Raw genomic sequence first — 19,252 nt, forward strand, 5'->3', positions numbered from 1 at the left:
CATTTCATTTGAGCCCTATCACCTTTAAAAATAACAGTAACCACCTCTTGTAGGTCAAGTCAGACAAATAGTCCCCTGGATATAATTAGCCATCTGTCAACAACCATCAGTTCACCCTGACTGAAAGCCGTGTCAAACAGTACTTTGGAATTTCAACCAGATTCATGACTGCCAAACGTATGCATTTCAAAAGACACACAGCCAGAACAAAACTTGGCCCAAAAAATATTTCAAGAGATTTGTAAGGAAATTAATGTCACATCCAATCCATCATTACTAGCCTAAGGGGATAAGGCTTGCGGTTAGTGATATGTGAGAAAATGTCAAGTTTTTAAAAAGAAGGACGTGCCAACTTATAAATTTGGAGAATTTTAAAATGGAGGGTTTGCTGCCAAACCCTCTGACTTCAGTTTGATGCTCAACTACTTCAGCGCTCTATCTCCAAAGTGACTAGAAATATGCAGGCATAACAGGGTCAATGTCTCCATCTTGTGGTCATATTACTTTAGCTCAAAGGGGCAACATTCTAATATTACAGTGAAATTCTCTCTCGACACATTGCACAACTAAAAATGACTTGAAATAATTTCAACCAACGCAGAAAGAGAAGAAAAACACAGAGACCCAAACTATACATAATTGAAAGTGAGTATATTGTTAAACAGGTGCCTGGGTATTACAACAGCTGTTGTCATGGCATTGCGAGGTATTAGTTTGTTTAATCTCCAAGAGGCACTAAATATAGGGTTGCATTTATAGCTCTGCTCATTTTGCCTGGAGTCAAGGGATTCCTGAGCAGAAACATAGTGCACATAAACTGTACAAGCTCACTTCAACTGTAGATTCATAATACATATATCCATGTCCATCACATTCACACAAACACATTCTACTCTCCTTTTTATGATACTAATTAAGTGAAAATGACATTTCAGCATTATGAAAATTACATCAAAATAGTCAAGCAGCATATTTGTAGTTTGGCAACATAAATGAGTGACTTGATGTCAGTCATTCTTATAGCCTCCCCACCGTCTCATTTCACACACTCACAGCTTCACATTTAAATACTAAAGAGGAGGCCCTTACATCAGATTAAACTAAGGCAGTGACTTACTGAGAGGGAAAGAAGCATTTGGCCTATACCACAAACTACCTACCGTCTGTCACCCACATTGACTTCTGTGCTTCAATATAAAAATTACTAATACAAATAAATCAAAATTGTGCAGTTTGCAAATAAGCACACAGCAAAGAGAACTACTTATATGGAGGCAGTGTTATGGAACTAAACCAAACAAAAATCACAGTTCAGGCATCTTTCTGTCAAGGCTAGTCATTTTCCCTGACTAATATGCTGCTGAAAGATTATGATTTTGTTTGCAAGTAATGCACTTTCAATCAAATACACAACACAATCCACTCTGAGCCTATTGAATAATAGAACGATGCTGTGTCCATGCAGTGCTACATCAATATCTCATGCAGAGACTTCCATAGAGTGTAAGTCAACAGTATGCTACTAATTCACATAAACTCCCATTTTAGCTAACAAATCGCTGTCTCTTAAATGATGATTCACCTAAAACAGATCAGATTACTGGTGATTGAAAGTGTAATTATGTCAGCTACAATGTGCCTTATTGGGATTTTGATCTGTAGACACCATTTGTAGACAAGTCTCATGATTAAACCAAATGTTTATATAATGAAATGATTTATTAAAGGTGCAGTGTGTAATTTCTGGAGGGTTAACTATTATTATAGATAACTAAAACCCATAAAAAAGAAACATTTCCATTACTAGAAATAAAATAAGCTTTAAAAAAAAACTTTTATTTTCTTTTAGTTTAACTTGATGTACTGAAAAAAAAATTAATATAGAAATAAGCTATATAGAAATGTTAAAACAGATTTTTTTTTTTTTTTTTTTTTTTTAAATATTAATAAAAACTATTATAGTATTTCATTCTCTACATAAAATAACACTGCCTCACAGCCAATTGTAAGAATTTCTGATTGCTGATTGAAACAAAATACTAACCCTTAACTTTAACCTTGGTATGTTTTAACTCTGACTGGTATTTGTCATGATATTATCTGAACTTATCATAATCATAAATCATTGTGGCGCAAATAGTTTTACTGTTAGTGTTTACTGCATATTGTTATTCTTCTAATTATTTACTTATAGCGACTAATGAATCAGAAGTCTTGCACTTTTACAAGAAATAACTTACTTTTATATTGTAGAATAGCATTGGTAGCACATCCTGATAGATAGCATTACGGTTTGTCGCAATTGGATCGATCTATGATTTTAGTGAACTCTGAAATGAATCCATGAAGTCTGACCTTTTCTTGGCAGGTGAATGCGTAATTGAGTTGACCAATGAACTTGTAGTAAATGTAAATGTAGTAAGATAGCGATAGTAAAAGACAAAATTCAGTATACGCCTTACTGATGATGCATACTATGTACAGTAGCAGATGAACTCAGAATATAAATGCGTTTTCCCAGAGAAAACCATTATTAAAAAAAAAAACACAGACCCATTTAGTGCTTTGCATTAATGTTCTGGGCTCATCTGCTCGCCTGTATATAGTATACATCATCAACAAGGTGAATACTGAATTTGATCTTTTAATATCACTCTTTTAGTACATTAAGGCACTTTACTGTAAGTATTTTTTATGTTAACCGTTTTAGAATGTCCTGCTGTTTTTAGAGATTGAAATTCTGCAGCAAGCGCTGTATATAGAAGTTGCCAAAACTTGCATTTCGTTAACATTTTTTTTTTTTTTTCAGACCTGTAATCTATGAATATTTGCCCTCCAGGTCTCTACACCAGTGACATGACTGAAAACTATGAATTGGGCTGCTGAAAATGACACGTATCCACAGTGATTGCACTTTGTTGTTTTTTTGTTTTTGTTTTTTTTTAGCTTTTTTTAGTAGTCTTATAAGATGTATATTATATATTAATCTGGGATATACGAAAAATACTTTAATGTTGAAAATTACACACAGCACCTCTAAACTATGGCAATATCTACTACTCTTTTTTTAATGCTTTGTTGGATATTATGTAGGATATTTCCCTCATTATTTTGAAACATAATCAACACAAATACTATTATCAAACTGTATATCATTAGCACACTGTATTGCTGTTTTCACTGTGCTCAATATTGAGGTCTGCAATGATGTATGTTGTTGCATAGCAGTCTGTATCATAACTACTAGCAGGCACTTCTTGAGTTGGAGGCTCGAAGTGCCAGGCTGGCAATAGACTTCACCACGCAGGTGGAGGCTCGGTGGCAGGCGCCGGCACTAGCCATGTAGTTGGAGGCTAACCGGTGTAGCCGTTTGCTCCCAAAAGTGTTATAATGGCCAGGCATAACCAGGTCAATCTCCTCTTTATCGACCATCTCTACCAGCCTTTCGCAGCTACGGATGTAGTCGCTGATCCTGCTGTAGGGAAGCCAATCAATCATGGAACCATCATAGACCACGTCTCCACTGAACAGCATCTTGTTCTCCTTGTCATGGAGACAAATGCTGCCTCTGGAATGGCCCGGCATGTGGAGAACAGTAAGTTGCCGGTCCCCAAGGTTGATAACGTCACCTGGGAACATAAGGAGGAGGAAGAAAGGAAATGTGGAATGCGGGAACTGGATATTGTCACTGCATTGCAGCACTGACACAGCAGAAGCTGTATCGACTTATGCACAAGTTATGAAACAGAGAGGCATTTGTAACATATGTTATGAACGCGTAATGATTAGGCCTAGTTTATTATTACTAAAGCTAAGATATCTTGGTCCAAAAATGTTGAGTTACACAAGCGTTAGAGCAAATATGTGTGTGGATATGAGTGGATATAGTAACACACAGTGACATATCTGCATAAAGTATGCTTCTAAACATCCTACAAAATAGGGTTAAAGGAACATGGTATGTTTATTATAAATAATTCAGGATTCACACAATTTTTTGTACTGAATTTTCATTACTTTTACAGTCAATTATTGGATATAAATTGTTATTTCTACTGCACTCACAAAGAGCATTTTCTTACTGATGAAATATTTTCAGCTGAGCATAACTATATAAAAAAGTCACTAATAAATAAATAAATGCATGCATACATTACAATGCAATACTGACTATAGACCTAAAAATTACACTTTTTAAAGGTTTTCCAGGACCATGGGAACCCTGACTCTAGCTATACAGTCTATGGGTCACCTCAACATCTGAAGATACACTGTGAAAGAATAATTTTTTCACTGACAAACATCTATTCATCTGCAGTACAACTCACTGCATAGTAGTCCATTCACTGAGAATAATGGGGAGGAGGTCATGTGTGGTTTGCTCAGGGCTTTACTCTGATTCTGCTGGGTTTCCGCCAATGGTCCACTATAATGGTGTATCTCCACCATCAGGGAAATTATAAAGCCACATTAGACAGTGAGCTTGGTTTTCACTAACCACTGACATATCTCTGGTGAGTCTATCTGATTTGCTTCGATCTTTCTCTAGCTCTTCAAATATATTAAGCATGGTTGCCCAGAATGAAGTCATGCAATGCAGCACATTTTTTTCTACTGTCTTTTTATGTATGTGTGTGTGTGTGTGTGTTATATATATATATATATATATATATATATATATATATATATATATATATATATATATATATATATATATATATATATATATATATATATATATTAGGGCTGCACAATTAATCGCATGCTATTCTCACGCGCATTTCGTCAGTAAAGCCGGTTCCCTGATTACCGCTAAATCGCCATCACCTGTTTTTAAACGGAGCGCCTTTTAATAGACGGAGCCGTAGTTCACGGACAAGCCACGCAATATCGCGTTCATTATCGCAGCCGATTCATCTGCGATATGAACGCGATATTGCGTGGCTTTTCAGTGACCTACGGCTCTGTCTATTAAATGCCGCTTCATTTGAAAGCAGGTGATGGCGATTTAGCGGTAATCGCGATTAATCGCATACAAAATAAAAGTTTGAGTTTGTCTAATATATGTGGGTGTACTGTGCATAATTATTATGTATATATAAATACAAACACATTCATGTATATATTTGAGAAATATGTACAAATATTTGTATTTATTTATATTTTATACAATTTTATAAATAAATAAAAATAATTTTGTACATTACATATTTCTCTTAAATATATACATGTGTGTGTATTTATATATACATATTAATTACACACTGTACTCACATATATCATGCAAAAAACTTTTATTTTGTATGTGATTAATCGCGATTAAACGTATTACATCCCTAATATATACACACACGATAGATAGATAGATAGATAGATAGATAGATAGATAGATAGATAGATAGATAGATAGATAGATAGATAGATAGATAGATAGATAGATAGATAGATAGATAGATAGATAGATAGATAGATAGATAGATAGATAGATAGATAGATAGATAGATAGATAGATAGATAGATAGATAGATAGATAGATAGATAGATAGATAGATAGATAGATAGATAGATAGATAGATAGATAGATAGATAGATTCCCACCTTCTTGTAATATATGGGTTGGCGTTACCGCCTTCACTCTGTACTGTCTTGCTCGCCATCCAGGCGCTGGATCCTCCACGATCTCGCGGTCAGATAACCATGTCACGGTCTCAAAGTTGTCACCGTTGGCCAGAGCATCCACCTCCGCCTTGTGCACGCCCACCTGTTGAAACTGATGCAGCCCACCCGAATGATCAAAATGCACATGCGTGCCGATGGCTAACAGCGGGTTCTTGCGCTTCGAATCGTCCCCTAGCAGCCCTTTGCTATGGATGTATTCAGGTAGACTCCGTAAACCCAGTCCGGTATCTATGACGACGTCCTGATGGGACCCGCGTATGAGCCAGATATTCGCCCTGTTCCCCGATTCATAAAAACGCTCCTGGATCCAAAACACCCCATTTTCCAGCGACTTATGCGCGTACCAGTCAGTCGCAGACATCCCCAATACATTCAAGAGGTTATTATTGCATACAAGGACAAATGTATGGCTGTTAACCTATAATTTTGGTTTTAAATCTAGCTGCTTCAGCCGCAGAAAAGACGCTGACACCCTGTTCCGCAAGCGCAGCACGTCACCGAGCGTATTCATATGACGCTCCGGAGTCGGAATACCATTGGTCAAAGCGGAAATAGGCGCCACCCAAGTAATACATAGTAATAATATAAAGCAAGTGCCTCATTTATGTTCGTCTAAATGCTGAACAAGGTAAGCAGCCAGTTGCCCCCTAAATAATTGTTCCTGCAATGCGACCGCACGCGCAGTGGTGTAGTTTTAAAGAAATAGTGCATGTTGTCATCATTTACTCACCCACAACTCGTTTTCTTTCTTGCGCAAAGGGGAGATTAACGAGCACCTCTCCAAACAATTAAAGTGGATCTTCATTTTAAACGCCATGCTCCAAAAACACACACCCAAAACATAATCCATTCGATAAAATTCCAACTTCTTTGGAGTTATATTATAGCTTTGAGTAATAAACAGACTAATTGTCCAAAGATAATCTTCCCTCAGTGCAGTTTACTATTAAAACATAAGTAGCAATGGCGTTCAATTAAAAATGGAGCGTTTTAGGCTCGTCAATGACGCCAAAAGCCATTGGTTTTCGCGTGTCATGTGACTTATCGCGACGCAAATTTGTTTGAAACGGCAGCGGGATTTCTAAGAACGACGTCAAAATTATTATTTTTTGCCCAACTAATATTTGATCAGATCCTCATACACCCAAACAATTTTAGGAATATTTGACTGACCAAAATGGCAGGAAAGGGCAGAGGTATCGCAGCATTCACCTTTAACATTGAGGCCCTGGGCCTCACCAGAGGGTCCATGCCTGAAACCCAGGGAGGGCCGACTCCACTCTTCCCAGTGAGTTATTCTGAACCTTTTTGTTTTCTTCTTAAATAGATATTGTTTTCCACTGACATTTAAAATGTGCTTCAGTAATATTAGATCATTACCCAGAACATCCTGACTTTTTTTTTTTTTTTTTTCAGTTTTAAAGACATGCATCACACCAACTATGACATAACAGTATCTTTTACAGAACATTGAATATAAACCAGGGCCTTTGAAAGCTGGAGAAGATGAAGACTACATGAGAGCTTTGAAACAAGAGATGAGAGGACGAATGAAAGACCTCCCTTTTAACATAAAACCCCACTCAGGAAAGGGAGGTGAGTGGTAGCCTTTATTTAATTTTAGTAACATATAATACCTAATGCTTCCTACTAGGTGTCTTATGATTTCTGAGATAATCATATTGTAAAAGTAGATGAGCACTGGGGCAATATTGTGTTTTAACACTGACCAAGACATTAAATCTATTTAACCCTAAGTTTAAGTGAAATACTATAACTGATTAGGGATATTTTAACCTTTAAAGTTATTATTGTATTTTAACTGTTTTGATTCAAGTAAGAAATGTCAGAACATTTTAGAGGTTAAATGAATTTTATCTACTATTTTAAAGTGTTTGCCAGTGTGCTCACCAGTATAATTCACAGATGTGGAGAGGTACAAGGAAAAATACACAAAGGAAATTAACAAAATTGAAGATGAAGATTGGAAACCAGGTATTACAGGAATCACTTATGAGTACAATTTAAATTGGTTGATTTCAGATAAATTATAGACTTGATTTGTAGATTGGAACCGTCTACCAAAGGAGCTGAAGCCACAGAAGAAGACAATTAAGAAGAAAAAAGGTAATTTCAAGAAATGCAGAATCTCTCTTTAAACAAACTACAATTTGTGAATGACCTGTAGACAACTTGAATATGTACAGATTATAAGAAATTCCCAAAGATCTCAAGTAAGGACAAGAAGGAAGTGCTGAGTAAACTGGATGTGAGTTCATGCTATATTCATTACATTAAACTGCTTCACTATTCTTATTTTTCATCTTGTTTCGCTGCAAACAGATATATTTGGATTGAGCTGTTGTTTCACTTGTGCTTGTTTCTCAGGAACTTGAGAAGAAGGGAGACGTAAAATCAGATGAGGATGAGGAGAAGGGAGAGAAGAAAGATGGTGAGGAAGGGGAGGAGGAAGAAGAAATTGAAGGAGACTATGATGATGAAGAGCTTGAAGAGGTAAAAGATTTTACTAATAACAATATTCCAGGTTAAATAAATTTTCATCAACAGCATCTGTAGCATGTTGTACATCACCACAGAAATTAATTTAAACTTCAGTATAACTTTGACACTTAAATATTGCTTGCTTAAGAATGAGACTGGTGTGATATTATCACTATAGACATCCTCACAGTTACGTCACTTGCAGCTGCGCGTGCATTGTGGCAGAAAAATAGCGGTAACAAGTGGAGGAAAATGTGCAAAATCCACAGAATAAGAGAAAAATGTTTTGTTGTGCAAAAAAATATATAGTCTTAATTTTTATAGAATACCGTCATTGAAGGCACCCTTTGAAGCTAAATGGAGAAGGTTATGCTGAAAGTCACAGCCTGGACTGATGAAATTAGAGATTAGTCTACCATTAAAGCATAAATTTGATGTAAACAGTAAGTGTACATAATATTCACATATCCAGTTCATAGGGGACATATAGCAGTTATAGCATGAAATATTTAAACCTATAGCATTTTATTACTTTTAAACAGGCTATAACATTTTTATTTCACAATTGACTTTTTTTCTTACATTTGCATGTTTATATCTCCCTGTTCAGACTTTATAATTCACAATTGTGAGTTTTTATCATAATTCTGAGGGGGAAAAAGTCAGAGTTGCGGGATAAACTTGCAATTCTGAGGAAAAAAGACAGAATAACGACTATATCATTTTTCCTTCAAAGAAATGTGATATAAACTCAGATTTGCCAGTCAGAATTGAAGATTTGAGATATAGATTAACTTTTTTTTATTCTTTTATTCTGTGGCTTCCATAGACTGCTACTGCAGAACTGTCATTTTCTGCCACCACAAAAAACATCATCTCTGTTCGCAAACACAAAATTGGTCTATTAAATTTGTCTGTGCAAAGAGATCTGGAAATGTTGTAAAACTTCTTTGTGCATGATTTTTTCTTTGTCTTGTTCATCAGTTTCTAAAAGTAAAAACAGTTCTAAAAACAGTCTGTACTAAATGTTCTTATTTGTTAATATTTGTGTCCTAAGCACCTTCCAGCAACAATTCAGGTGTTTTTTGTTTGTTCTGTGGTAAACAGCAGCATAATATAAATGCTGTTTATAGAGCTTATGGTTGCTTTTAACCAAAGTCCCTTTCAATATCTATAGTCTTTGTTTTAACCTAAAACATGTCATCAGTAAAGTGAAGACTCCAGTACCTGGCTGCTGGCATATATTTAACATGGTTTCAGTAACTAAGAAAACTATTTTGGTGCTACTGTTCTGACACATGTCTGAATTAAATAATCAATAGTGAATATGCTTACATGCTCTTGCCACTCAACTAAATTCCAGAATACTAAAAGCACTCAGTGATTGGACTTTCTTTCTTTTTTTTTTCTCCCCCACAGGAAAACGATTACATAGCAAATTACTTTGAAGATGGTGATGATTATGGGGGAGGAAGTGATGACAACATGGATGAAGCCACTTACTAGCAATAATAATAATAAAAAAATAGCACTCATTAAAAAAGTATCATAAAAGATAATTAAAGTGTATTAATATACACATACTATATAAAAACACAAATTTAGCTGATACACTTCATGTCTTCCAAGAGCACGGTGCTTTGTAGGAATAAAAATGAGATTCACTGAGTTATATAGATAAATGTCTAAACTGGTATAATTTAAGCTAAATGTTAATAAAATTAAAACGCTAAAAATAATTAGGAGATTCAGATACTAAAATATAATTCCTTTATTTTCAACCTGCATCTACAGTCTACAGGATGAAGGCACAAACTGTTCAAAAGTCAATCACTGAACTCCATGTTTCATAGAAATGTTCACATCTTTGCTACTTGAATGGAATTGAGCACATGCGCGAATATTTTACAAATCATCCCTGTGCTCTTGCTAGAAGAAAACCAGGAAGCCATTATGGTTCCATTTAAGTTGTTTTTCTTTACAAGCAAAGTTTAAAAATTAAAACCAGCAACTTCATTATCATCAGTTGCAATACTGAATCTGGATTCTACATTTTCTAAAATAAATTAATGTGTTTATTTCCCTGACAACCAGACAGTGGCAGCAAATGTCTTAATGTATCATCTGTTTGCCATCAAGGCAAACTATGAGCTTAATAGAGGTACAGAGCTATACACTGGCTCATGAGTGACAGAAAAAAAAACAACAAAACCAGCATCCAACTGTGCAAAATGCATCAAGGAAATGTGTGGATAGGATTGGAATCATTTCTTGATTATATGATCCTTTTTTTTGTTTTCTCGATTAAATGAGGTTTCGCTTATACCATCCATAAATGCCTCCAAACTAATTCCCCGGTGATCTAAGTGCCCCTTCACGTTTCCTTTTTGTGCTTCACAAAATGTTGCTGTTCAATAACAGGCTGTAGGTGCGAGTCTTGGTGATAGGCAGCATTGGCCCGTGGTAACCCAAGAGGCTCAGCGACGGCTGGCTGTGTTGGTCCAGGCCTGATAGAGTCTATGGTTGTGTGGTGGCTAACATCTGCTTTCATCAAAACTTCATAGTACAACAGGTAAAAAACAGGTGTAACAATGCCCACAACCAACATGATGGCCACTGCGGTCCACCATCTCATTCCCCAGTCAGCCCCATAATACGGGTCTTTCTTTTGGGCCGGTCTGCGCTCAGGGTCTCCCAACAGCGGCTGCTCCAGCGAGGACACCACCTCGCTCAGGCTGCTCCTGGAAGGGGCAGATGACTTGACGAGAAGTTGAATGTCCTTGTCCTTCTCCTGCAAGAAGCACTCCACGCTGTCCACAGATGAGGAAGAGGATGAAGAGTCCAAGGAAGCTCCAGAAATCGGTATTTCTGTGATTCTGCGAGTGCTGCAGGGTGAGCTGCTTTTGTGGGGAGTGGTGTTGTGAGTTTCTGTGAATGAGCTGAACTTTCTCACAGGAATCCTTATAGACCGCAGCGCAAAGAAGTCCTGCTCAGTTAGAAGATTGTTGGCCCGCTTTATGTCTGCAACCTGAGAACAAACAAGAAATTAATTCAGTACATTATAGACCTTATTTACCAGAGAAACAAGCGCGCCGCCATCTTTATAAAATTGTCTTTGAACTTCCGTTTTGCGGTAGCTCTGTTCATTTCTATGGCATCACTGTCAAAGAATAATTATTTGTTTAAGTGGATTTACTTGTTGTAGAGTTAATGAAAGTTATCATGAGCATTGTTATGTTTAAAGCAGATGTCTTAACAAATGTCAGTAGATCGGGAAGATTTTAAAATGAGCAGTTCATTCATAAATGTAATATCGCTGTGGAAATACAAACCGGAAGTCAAAAGACAACGAGCGCAACGCTGAAAAGGGGCGGGGCTACATAAAGGTCTATATTTGGGCAGCTATTAGGGGGCAAGACTGATTTACATTTTACATGTCAGAACATTTAAGAAACATGGAGTAATGTAAAAATACAGAGTGTCCCCAAAAAAGATTAGATACTAATTTTACACCATATACTAATGTGGCTCATCCAATCAGAATTTAGAGTTGGAAACATCCATCATGTAATATTAATTTTGTTTTAAGACTTTACACTTAAGTTTAGCATGCTTTCGGAACAATCATTTTCATTTTGGTCTATCTAGTTCTAGTTTTTTTTTTAATTTTTTTTTTTTATTATAATTATAAAATAGATATAACCATTTGATTATTAAAGTCATGATGAAATGGAAGTATTGTCAGTAGATCTTTCGTATTGTAATGGACATACAAGTTTAGCAGATTGTTGAAAGAAAAGAGAAGGGCCAGGACATCCATTGGTTGTTGATTAGCTAGTAAAATGTGGATGTCACACTTAAAAGTGGAGGAAAATTAATGCAAAACTTACAGAGGGAGGGTTTAAGAAAACTAAACAATTGGAGAAGTCAGGCATATGTAAAACGAGAGAAGTTATGACCTTTTGAAACATAAGGTGAAAAAAAAAAAAAAAGTAAAAATGAAATTGAGAAATGAGAATTGTTCACAATAAGACCTATGACATGCATTTAGACAATTTTATTTCATGCCAACTTAAAATAAAACTATTATTTATAAGATTGTCATAATAGTGATTTTACTGTAAACATACTGAAAGAAAAAAAGGAAGGGCACAACAACAAGAGAACCCTGACTTACCGTACAGAAATACTGCAGAGAAATACTGATAAGCGTATCTCCCTCTTTTATGTCCCTTATCAAGTATACAATATCGTCCTTGCGATCTGTAGATGTGCTGCTCCTGCGATGCCTCTCCCTTCCTCTGGAACGCAGCTCAAAAGTCTCTCCATCCTCCTCTGAGTATTCAGTCTCTGAGTTGTTCCCAAAAGCGGACGTGTAACCACCTGTGGGTGGCTGCACTGTGGTTGCAAACTGGAAACCATTGTACTGGTTCCTTCCAGTCATTTTTCACTGTGTAAAGAACAAAAGGCTGATGAGTGTTACTGTTGGACATAGGTGTGCGTTACAAAATGTACTGTTTGTTTGATGGCTCTGAGGTCACTGGATTCCTTTTACTGTGGCAGATTTAAAAAAAAAAAAAAAAAAAAACAGATAACGTTAGTTGAGGTGTAAAAAAAAAAAAAAAAATAGATGTGGGTGGATATCTAGTAGACTACTGTAAACGCACAAAATGTGCTATGCCTTCTACAACAGCTGCTGATAAGACAAAATTCAACCTTGGCCAATGTTGACACAAGCTATTTTGGGGATTTTCCTTGTCTTGAAAGTGCAAAAATATTAACTAGTGTCTCCTGTGAACTGTATTTCTTACGTGGCCTGGCACCCGCAGGTAACGTTAGCGCTAACTAGCAGCTACACATCTATTAGCATGTAACGTAAACATGACTTCACAAGACAAGAAAATTTTTATTCAATAGACAAACAAACAATGACACCTGACCAAACAGCGTTTAGTCACATGAAACAAACGCTAAATGGTTGTTTATCGAATAAAGCCACTTAATACAGTTTATACATGTAGTAGCTAAGTAACGTTAGCATAGTTTAGCCAATGCTACGCAAAACATCAACTACAATATCGCCATCTGGAAAATAATCTTTTAGAATACAGAACTCTATAGCAGTTTCTGTTAGCATATATCAATTTTTATTGTAATAATATGTAATATGTTGAAATCCTCATTGGTATACAGGGTCAATGGTCTCGTGCTACTGATGCTAACCAAACTTTACATCAACAAACGGTGATTTGCTATCTAGCTCGATTTCAGATAATAAAACAACAGCGCTAATTAAAGCTTCTGTTTATCGATTTGCTGAAGTTTACCTGTGAAACGAGTATGGTCCGCTTGACTTTTAGTGGTTAGGCCATTCTCCAGTTTCGTCTATGTGCCTCATTACTTCTGCTGCTGGATTACTGGAGACACAGACGCCACGTCAACACAGAGACAGCGTGAGCACGCACTGACATCATCGACATCTCTCCCTGTCTCGATTACATCATTAGCAGTAAAAAAAAAATCATTAGCAGTTCAGAATTCTTTATTATTATCATCCATCCATCTGTTTTCCATCTATATAACATTGGTGCTCATGTCCCCACTGTCGCCGTTGTTATGTCCTGGGCCTTTTACATGCATAACTCGCAGCCAGGTTTCAGTAAGGTAGTTTTTCCTGGTGCAGTTTCAGGTGGATGTCTGTAAAACGGGAATATAAGGTGTCCATAAAGTATGTATAATTAGTAACGGAATGAATAATACGTGTGTTCTGTTTCCACGTCATCTTGTGTGCAGTAGGCATGAGCCCCTCACTGCAGAACACCTCGAGATCTAGGGGGCGGAGTTGGGTAGGTTAAAGTGGGAGTTGGATCTAGATCCCCCTGGATCTTGTGTTCTGCAGTGAGGACCAAAATGTGAAAACGCTCTCCATCGTTTAGTGGACTTAGATATCCTAGGTACAACCAGAAGCCAGAGTTTTGTGATCTTAAAGAGCGTGAAGGATTGTAGGGCAATAGAAGATTGGTTAAGTACACAGGAGCTAAACCATTTACAGCCTTATAGGTCAGTAGCAATACTTTATAGTCGATACGGAACTTAATAGGTAACCAGCGTAGAGATGATAAAATTGGTGTTAGCCTATATGACCATATTTTCTTGACCTGGTAAGAAGTTTAGCAGTTGCATTTTGGACTAATTGTAGCTTGTTTATTGAGGATGCAGGACAACCTGCTAGTAATGCATTACAGTAACCTAATCTAGACGTCATGAATGCATGAACCAGAAACAGATAACATGTTCCATAGCTTAGTAATGTTTCTGAGGTGGAAGAAGGCTGTTTTTGTAATATATGAAATATGATTTTAGATTGACAAGTTACTGTCTAATATAACACCCAGGTCTTTAACTGTTGAGGATGGAGTAACAGTACATCCTTCTTAATGCAAATTGTAGTCTAAGAGATTCTGTGTACAGGTTTTTGGTCCAATAAGTAATACTTCATTCTTATCTGAAATTAATAGAAGAAAATTACTGGTCAATGTTTTACTTCTTTAACACACTCTGTCAGTTTGGATAATTTAGAGATTTCATCTGGTCATGATGAAATATATAACTGAATATCATCAGCATAGCAATGGAAAATGATTCCATGTTTTCTTATGATATTGCCAAGTGGCAGCATATATATTAAAAATAACAGAGGGCCTAACACAGATCCTTGCGGCACTCCATGATTTACTGACGTTATCTTAGGTTTTTCCCCGTTTAAAGGGTTAGTTCACCCAAAAATGAAAATTCTGTCATTTATTACTCACCCTCATGCCGTTCCACACCCGTAAGACCTTTGTTCATCTTCAGAACACAAATTAAGATATTTTAGTTGAAATCCGATAGCTCCGTGAGGCCTCCATAGGGAGCAATGGACACTTCATCTCTCAAGATCCTTAAAGGTACTAAAAACATATTTAAATCGGTTCATGTGAGTACAGTGGTTCAATATTAATATTATAAAGCGACAAGAATATTTTTGGAGCGCCAAAAAAAAAAAGCGGAGCATAAATGAATCAGTGTGTCGAATCATGATTCAGATCGCGTGTCAAACTGCCAACGGCTGAAATCACGTGACTTTGCCGCTCCGAACAGCAGATTCGACACAATGGGAAAGTGCCCAAGCAACATCGCTCAGCAAAACTGCCCAGCAACATTGCTCAAAAAGTTGCCCTGTGTATCATTACCTTGAGAGGGCTTCTTTGATCTGTTAGGGCTTTGTGAATATTTTATTGGGACAATTGCTTTACACAAAAAATGGGGAAAAAAGTGCTGTTATATATACTGTACACAGTTACCTTCATAAGGTTATTATCTTTGTAAGCAAATGAGTCACTTTCCTTTCTAAAGGTGTAAGCATTGTATTAAGTAATGCAGAAAGTAGTATGGATTTTATAAATATTTTATTTTGTGACTGACCATTACACCAACCGGGACTTTAATAACATCACATTCTAAATACATTAATATTGAGTTGGTCCCCCCTTTGCTATAACAGTTTCCACTCTTCTGGGAAGGCTTTCTACAAGATTTTCTCTGAGAATTTTTGCCCATTCATCAGAGCATTTGTGAGGTCATTCACTGATGTTGGACAAGAAGGCCTGGCTTTCAATCTCTGTTCCAATTCATCCCAAAGGTGTTCGATGGGGTTGAGGTCAGGGCTCAAACTCATCCAACCATGTCTTATGGACCTTGATTTGTGCATTGGGGCAGTCATGCTGGAATAGAAAATGGCCTTTCCCAAACTGTTCCCACAAAGTAGGAAGCATAGCACTGTCCAAAATGCTGAAGCATTAAGATTTCACCTCACTGGAAGTATATGGTGCCTAGACCAACCCCTGAAAAACAGCCCCATATATGATTATTCCTCCTTCACCAAACTTTACAAGTGGCACAATGCAGTCAGGCAGGTAACGTTCTCCTGGCATTCACCAAACCTAGACTCACTGCCAAACAGAGAAGCGTGATTCATCACTCTTCAGAACACGTTTCCACTGCTCCAGAGTCCAGTGGCTGAGTGCTTTACACCACTCCATCTGACATTTGGCATTGTATTTGGTGATGTGAGGCTTTACAGCTGCTCGACCATGGAAACCCATTCCATAATTCTCCCACCACACAGTTTTTGTAATGATATATTACTGCCAGTGGAAGTTTTGAACTCTTCAGCTATGGAATCAGCCGAGCATTGGTGACTTTTACGCACCATATGCTTCAGCACTCTGTGACCCCGCTCTGTGGCTGAGTTGCTGCTGTTCCCAAAACTTCCACTTTCCAATAATACCACTTACAGTTGACAGTGGAATATCTAGCAGGGATGAAATGTCACAAACTGACTTATTGCAAAGGTGGCATCCTTTTACAGTATACAATGCTTGAATTCACTGAGCTATTCACTGAGCCCCCCCCCCCTTTTTTATTTTTCTTTCTTTTCTTTTCAATGTTTGTCAATGCAGACTGCATGGCTAGATGCTTAATTTCATAAACCTGTGGCAATGGGTCTGATTGAAAAACCTGAATTTACAAATTAAGAGGTGTGTCCCAATACCTTTGTCCATAGTGTATGTTAGGATATCATTAGGATATTTTATTACATCTATTTAGTTAAATTATAAGGCTCTATCTGCATTCTGAGCAGTTTTTGGGTATTGAGCTTCAAAGTTTTTGCATTCCATACTCCTTTGTAGACAGAACCTTTTTGTTTTCTAAAAAATAAAAAAATGTACACAACTTAAAAAACAACAACATCACAATGTAAATAAGTTATAGACAGAATAAGAATATGCGAATAACTCAATTTTGACAAAAATGTCAGATATAACCTTATAATTCCAAGGTAGCCTAAATATTAGTGATGATTGATTAAAGTTTAGAATAATCAAGTTTTTTTTATGTTTTTAAAAATAAGTCTATTAAGCTCACAAAGGCTGAATTAATTTGATGAAAAAATACAGTAAAACATTAATAATAATGTGAAGTATTTTTACAATTAAATTGAAAATCATTCTATGAGGCTAAGAGTTCAGTCTGTCTTAAAATACACCAACCACTGTAAAAAAAAAAAAAAAAAGAAAAAAAAAAAATTATATATATTTATATATATATATATATATATATATATATATATATATATATATATATATATATATATATATATATATATATATATATATATATCATTTTTTTAAATTTGTTAAATCAACTTAAATGATTAATGTGGTTCAGATAACATAATATTGTGAGTTTCTGTTGATTAAACCAATTGTCTACATTGCCTTAAAATTAAAGTTAATACAATCAGGTAACCTACTTTTTTAAGTTAAACCAACAATTCTTTTTTACAGTTAGTAAATCAAGTCTGATTTATTAAAATGGCACGTGAAAGTCCTGTTTAATCATGGGTGCTTTGCATTTGAATCGTTTGTGGGAATCATCACAGAGCAGCAGTGTAGCGGTGCGCCACAGGTTGATTTTAGAATCGTCATTTGCCATCCTCCACAAATAGCCTCTCCGCCTGAGGAAGACAGATCGCTGGGTGGAGCTGTTCCCTATGTCTCTCAAACCCGGAGGTTAATGAGATTAGCACATCCCTGCTCAGACAAGACAAGGCTCTACCCAAGTCCACTAGTTCAGACGGGACAAGCGCTTAAACGGACTGCATGGCAGCGCATGTCGAGATTCACGCGCATACACACTCACCTCGCATGGACTGGAGAATCAACCCAGCGTCCTGTAAGAAAACCCACTCTTACCCAAACTGATTGAGCTGTTCAAGAACAACTTCTGTGCAGGAACAGTGGAAGCGCAGCGCGATTGTCACGATGTATTTATCATCCCATTGACGGACACAGCGCTGACCGGTTCAATTTACCCCGGACCTTTTGTCGTTTGCCTTGAAGTGTTAGCCTACAACAAAGTGTTAGGTAAGTAACATATATGTCACATTACATGTACGGCATTTGTTTTGTGGCACAATTTAGTGAAATTGCCCGGACACAAGCGCTTCAACGGTCAGTTTATTACAGCAAGCTGCGCGAGATATTTGATTTGTAAATTCGCTGTTTTTCCTCATTTTTTGAACCTGGTGTACGTTTAATAAGCTAACTCTTCATTTCAGTATGGCAGAAACATGAAATATCAAGAGTTTACACACTTTAAAATGTTAGTTTGCTTGTGTCACGTTTGGCTTTAACGGACTGCTGTTTAAACTCTAGCGTACAATCACTTGCATCCACAGGCAATTTTGACAGATTTTTGTTGGTAGTTTTGTTCTTCTTCTCGTAATAATAAACACATCAGATATAATCGTTTGCAAACATTTTAGCATTAAATCAATTCATCGTTTGTGGATGAGAGGCCATTCTCCTGCGCTTCCATGGTTACTGTGAGGGTCTTCAGCGCGCTTTGTGTCTCTTTCCTCCCGCTCCCATTGAGATAAAACAACAGTCGGCGGGGCTCCTCCCCACACAGGGGCTTTGAGATGGGACGCGCTCGCGAAGCCCCCTGTCATCCAAAACTCAAACGGTGATCTCACTCATCTTTACGCACATCAGTTTAGGTGATGTGAGGGTCCCTTCAGGGTAACACCCTCATATGGGTTAGTCATGATGTCTGCAGTGTTGGCTGATTACTTCTGAAATGTTATCTGGTACTGATTTCACATGATATGACTGTAATTGTAATCAGTAACATTATCTTTTTAATGACATTTTAGGAAATCTAATCTGTTAAATATGTGTGTATTATTTATTCGCATGCAGATTGAGCTTGTACTATTTTTTTGGCAAAATTAAATAATAATAACAACAATTAATTAAGATAACAATATGAACCAATAAAAAGAAGCTGTAATCTGATTATGCATATGTAAGTTCAACTAATAGAGGCATAACTTGTGCTGAGTATTAATACATGTAGGCTAATCTGGAAAATTAAGTACTTGTAATTAGATTATAATTATGTTTTAAAATACTCTTAGATTACAGTTACTTCTTTAATGATTACATGTTTACATATTAACAGAATG

General features: G+C 36.6%; 4 protein-coding genes across 6 annotated transcripts in view; 2 read left to right on the top strand and 2 right to left on the bottom strand.

Moving 5' to 3' along the window:
• Positions 1-630: 630 nt before the first annotated feature.
• mblac2 (metallo-beta-lactamase domain containing 2) lies at positions 631-6,541 on the bottom strand. Of its 2 annotated transcripts, XM_048189158.1 has the most exons (3): positions 6,410-6,541; positions 5,599-5,770; positions 631-3,629 (listed from the first exon to the last, which is right to left on the bottom strand). In XM_048189158.1, the coding sequence occupies exons 1-3, from the start codon at positions 6,527-6,529 to the stop codon at positions 3,244-3,246; spliced, it is 678 nt and encodes a 225-aa protein (XP_048045115.1). In that variant the 5' UTR covers positions 6,530-6,541; the 3' UTR covers positions 631-3,243. The 2 variants fall into 2 exon arrangements, with proteins under 2 accessions (XP_048045115.1, XP_048045114.1); XM_048189157.1 differs by lacking the exon at positions 6,410-6,541 and having other exon boundaries at positions 5,599-6,186.
• polr3g (polymerase (RNA) III (DNA directed) polypeptide G) lies at positions 6,231-9,857 on the top strand. 2 transcript variants are annotated; one of them, XM_048189159.1, is made up of 8 exons: positions 6,231-6,307; positions 6,838-6,967; positions 7,134-7,275; positions 7,606-7,674; positions 7,747-7,806; positions 7,887-7,948; positions 8,068-8,193; positions 9,601-9,857. In XM_048189159.1, exons 2-8 carry the CDS (start codon positions 6,857-6,859, stop codon positions 9,685-9,687), a joined length of 657 nt encoding a protein of 218 aa, XP_048045116.1. In that variant the 5' UTR covers positions 6,231-6,307; positions 6,838-6,856; the 3' UTR covers positions 9,688-9,857. The 2 variants fall into 2 exon arrangements, with proteins under 2 accessions (XP_048045116.1, XP_048045117.1); XM_048189160.1 differs by lacking the exon at positions 6,231-6,307 and having other exon boundaries at positions 6,843-6,967; positions 7,146-7,275.
• A 77-nt stretch (positions 9,858-9,934) lies between these two features.
• Positions 9,935-13,896, bottom strand: lysmd3 (LysM, putative peptidoglycan-binding, domain containing 3). Its single transcript, XM_048189156.1, has 3 exons — positions 13,509-13,896; positions 12,359-12,631; positions 9,935-11,209 (listed from the first exon to the last, which is right to left on the bottom strand). The coding sequence occupies exons 2-3, from the start codon at positions 12,623-12,625 to the stop codon at positions 10,556-10,558; spliced, it is 921 nt and encodes a 306-aa protein (XP_048045113.1). The 5' UTR covers positions 12,626-12,631; positions 13,509-13,896; the 3' UTR covers positions 9,935-10,555.
• Positions 13,897-17,711: 3,815 nt separating this feature from the next.
• Positions 17,712-19,252, top strand: part of adgrv1 (adhesion G protein-coupled receptor V1) — a 178,303-nt gene continuing 176,762 nt past the window's right edge. Inside the window, 1 exon segment of the mRNA XM_048189162.1 lies at positions 17,712-18,149. The gene's annotated coding sequence lies outside the window, so the exon portion shown is untranslated.

This window comes from Megalobrama amblycephala, linkage group LG4 (genome assembly GCF_018812025.1).
Source record: "Megalobrama amblycephala isolate DHTTF-2021 linkage group LG4, ASM1881202v1, whole genome shotgun sequence".
In the NCBI taxonomy this organism is placed as follows: Eukaryota; Metazoa; Chordata; class Actinopteri; order Cypriniformes; family Xenocyprididae; genus Megalobrama; species Megalobrama amblycephala.

What these genes read in the sequence shown, in the direction of transcription:
- polr3g (XM_048189159.1), top strand. Translation starts at nt 6,857, where the DNA reads ATGGCAGGAAAGGGCAGAGGTATCGCAGCATTCACCTTTAACATTGAG. An exon ending in AGATGAAGATTGGAAACCAG is followed by an intron (nt 7,675 to 7,746) that starts GTATTACAGGAA and finishes CTTGATTTGTAG; the next exon opens with ATTGGAACCGTCTACCAAAG. An exon ending in AAGTGCTGAGTAAACTGGAT is followed by an intron (nt 7,949 to 8,067) that starts GTGAGTTCATGC and finishes CTTGTTTCTCAG; the next exon opens with GAACTTGAGAAGAAGGGAGA.
- lysmd3 (XM_048189156.1), bottom strand. Translation starts at nt 12,625, where the DNA reads ATGACTGGAAGGAACCAGTACAATGGTTTCCAGTTTGCAACCACAGTG. An exon ending in CTCTGCAGTATTTCTGTACG is followed by an intron (nt 11,210 to 12,358) that starts GTAAGTCAGGGT and finishes GTTTGTTCTCAG; the next exon opens with GTTGCAGACATAAAGCGGGC.
- mblac2 (XM_048189157.1), bottom strand. Translation starts at nt 6,040, where the DNA reads ATGTCTGCGACTGACTGGTACGCGCATAAGTCGCTGGAAAATGGGGTG. An exon ending in AACCCATATATTACAAGAAG is followed by an intron (nt 3,630 to 5,598) that starts GTGGGAATCTAT and finishes TTATGTTCCCAG; the next exon opens with GTGACGTTATCAACCTTGGG.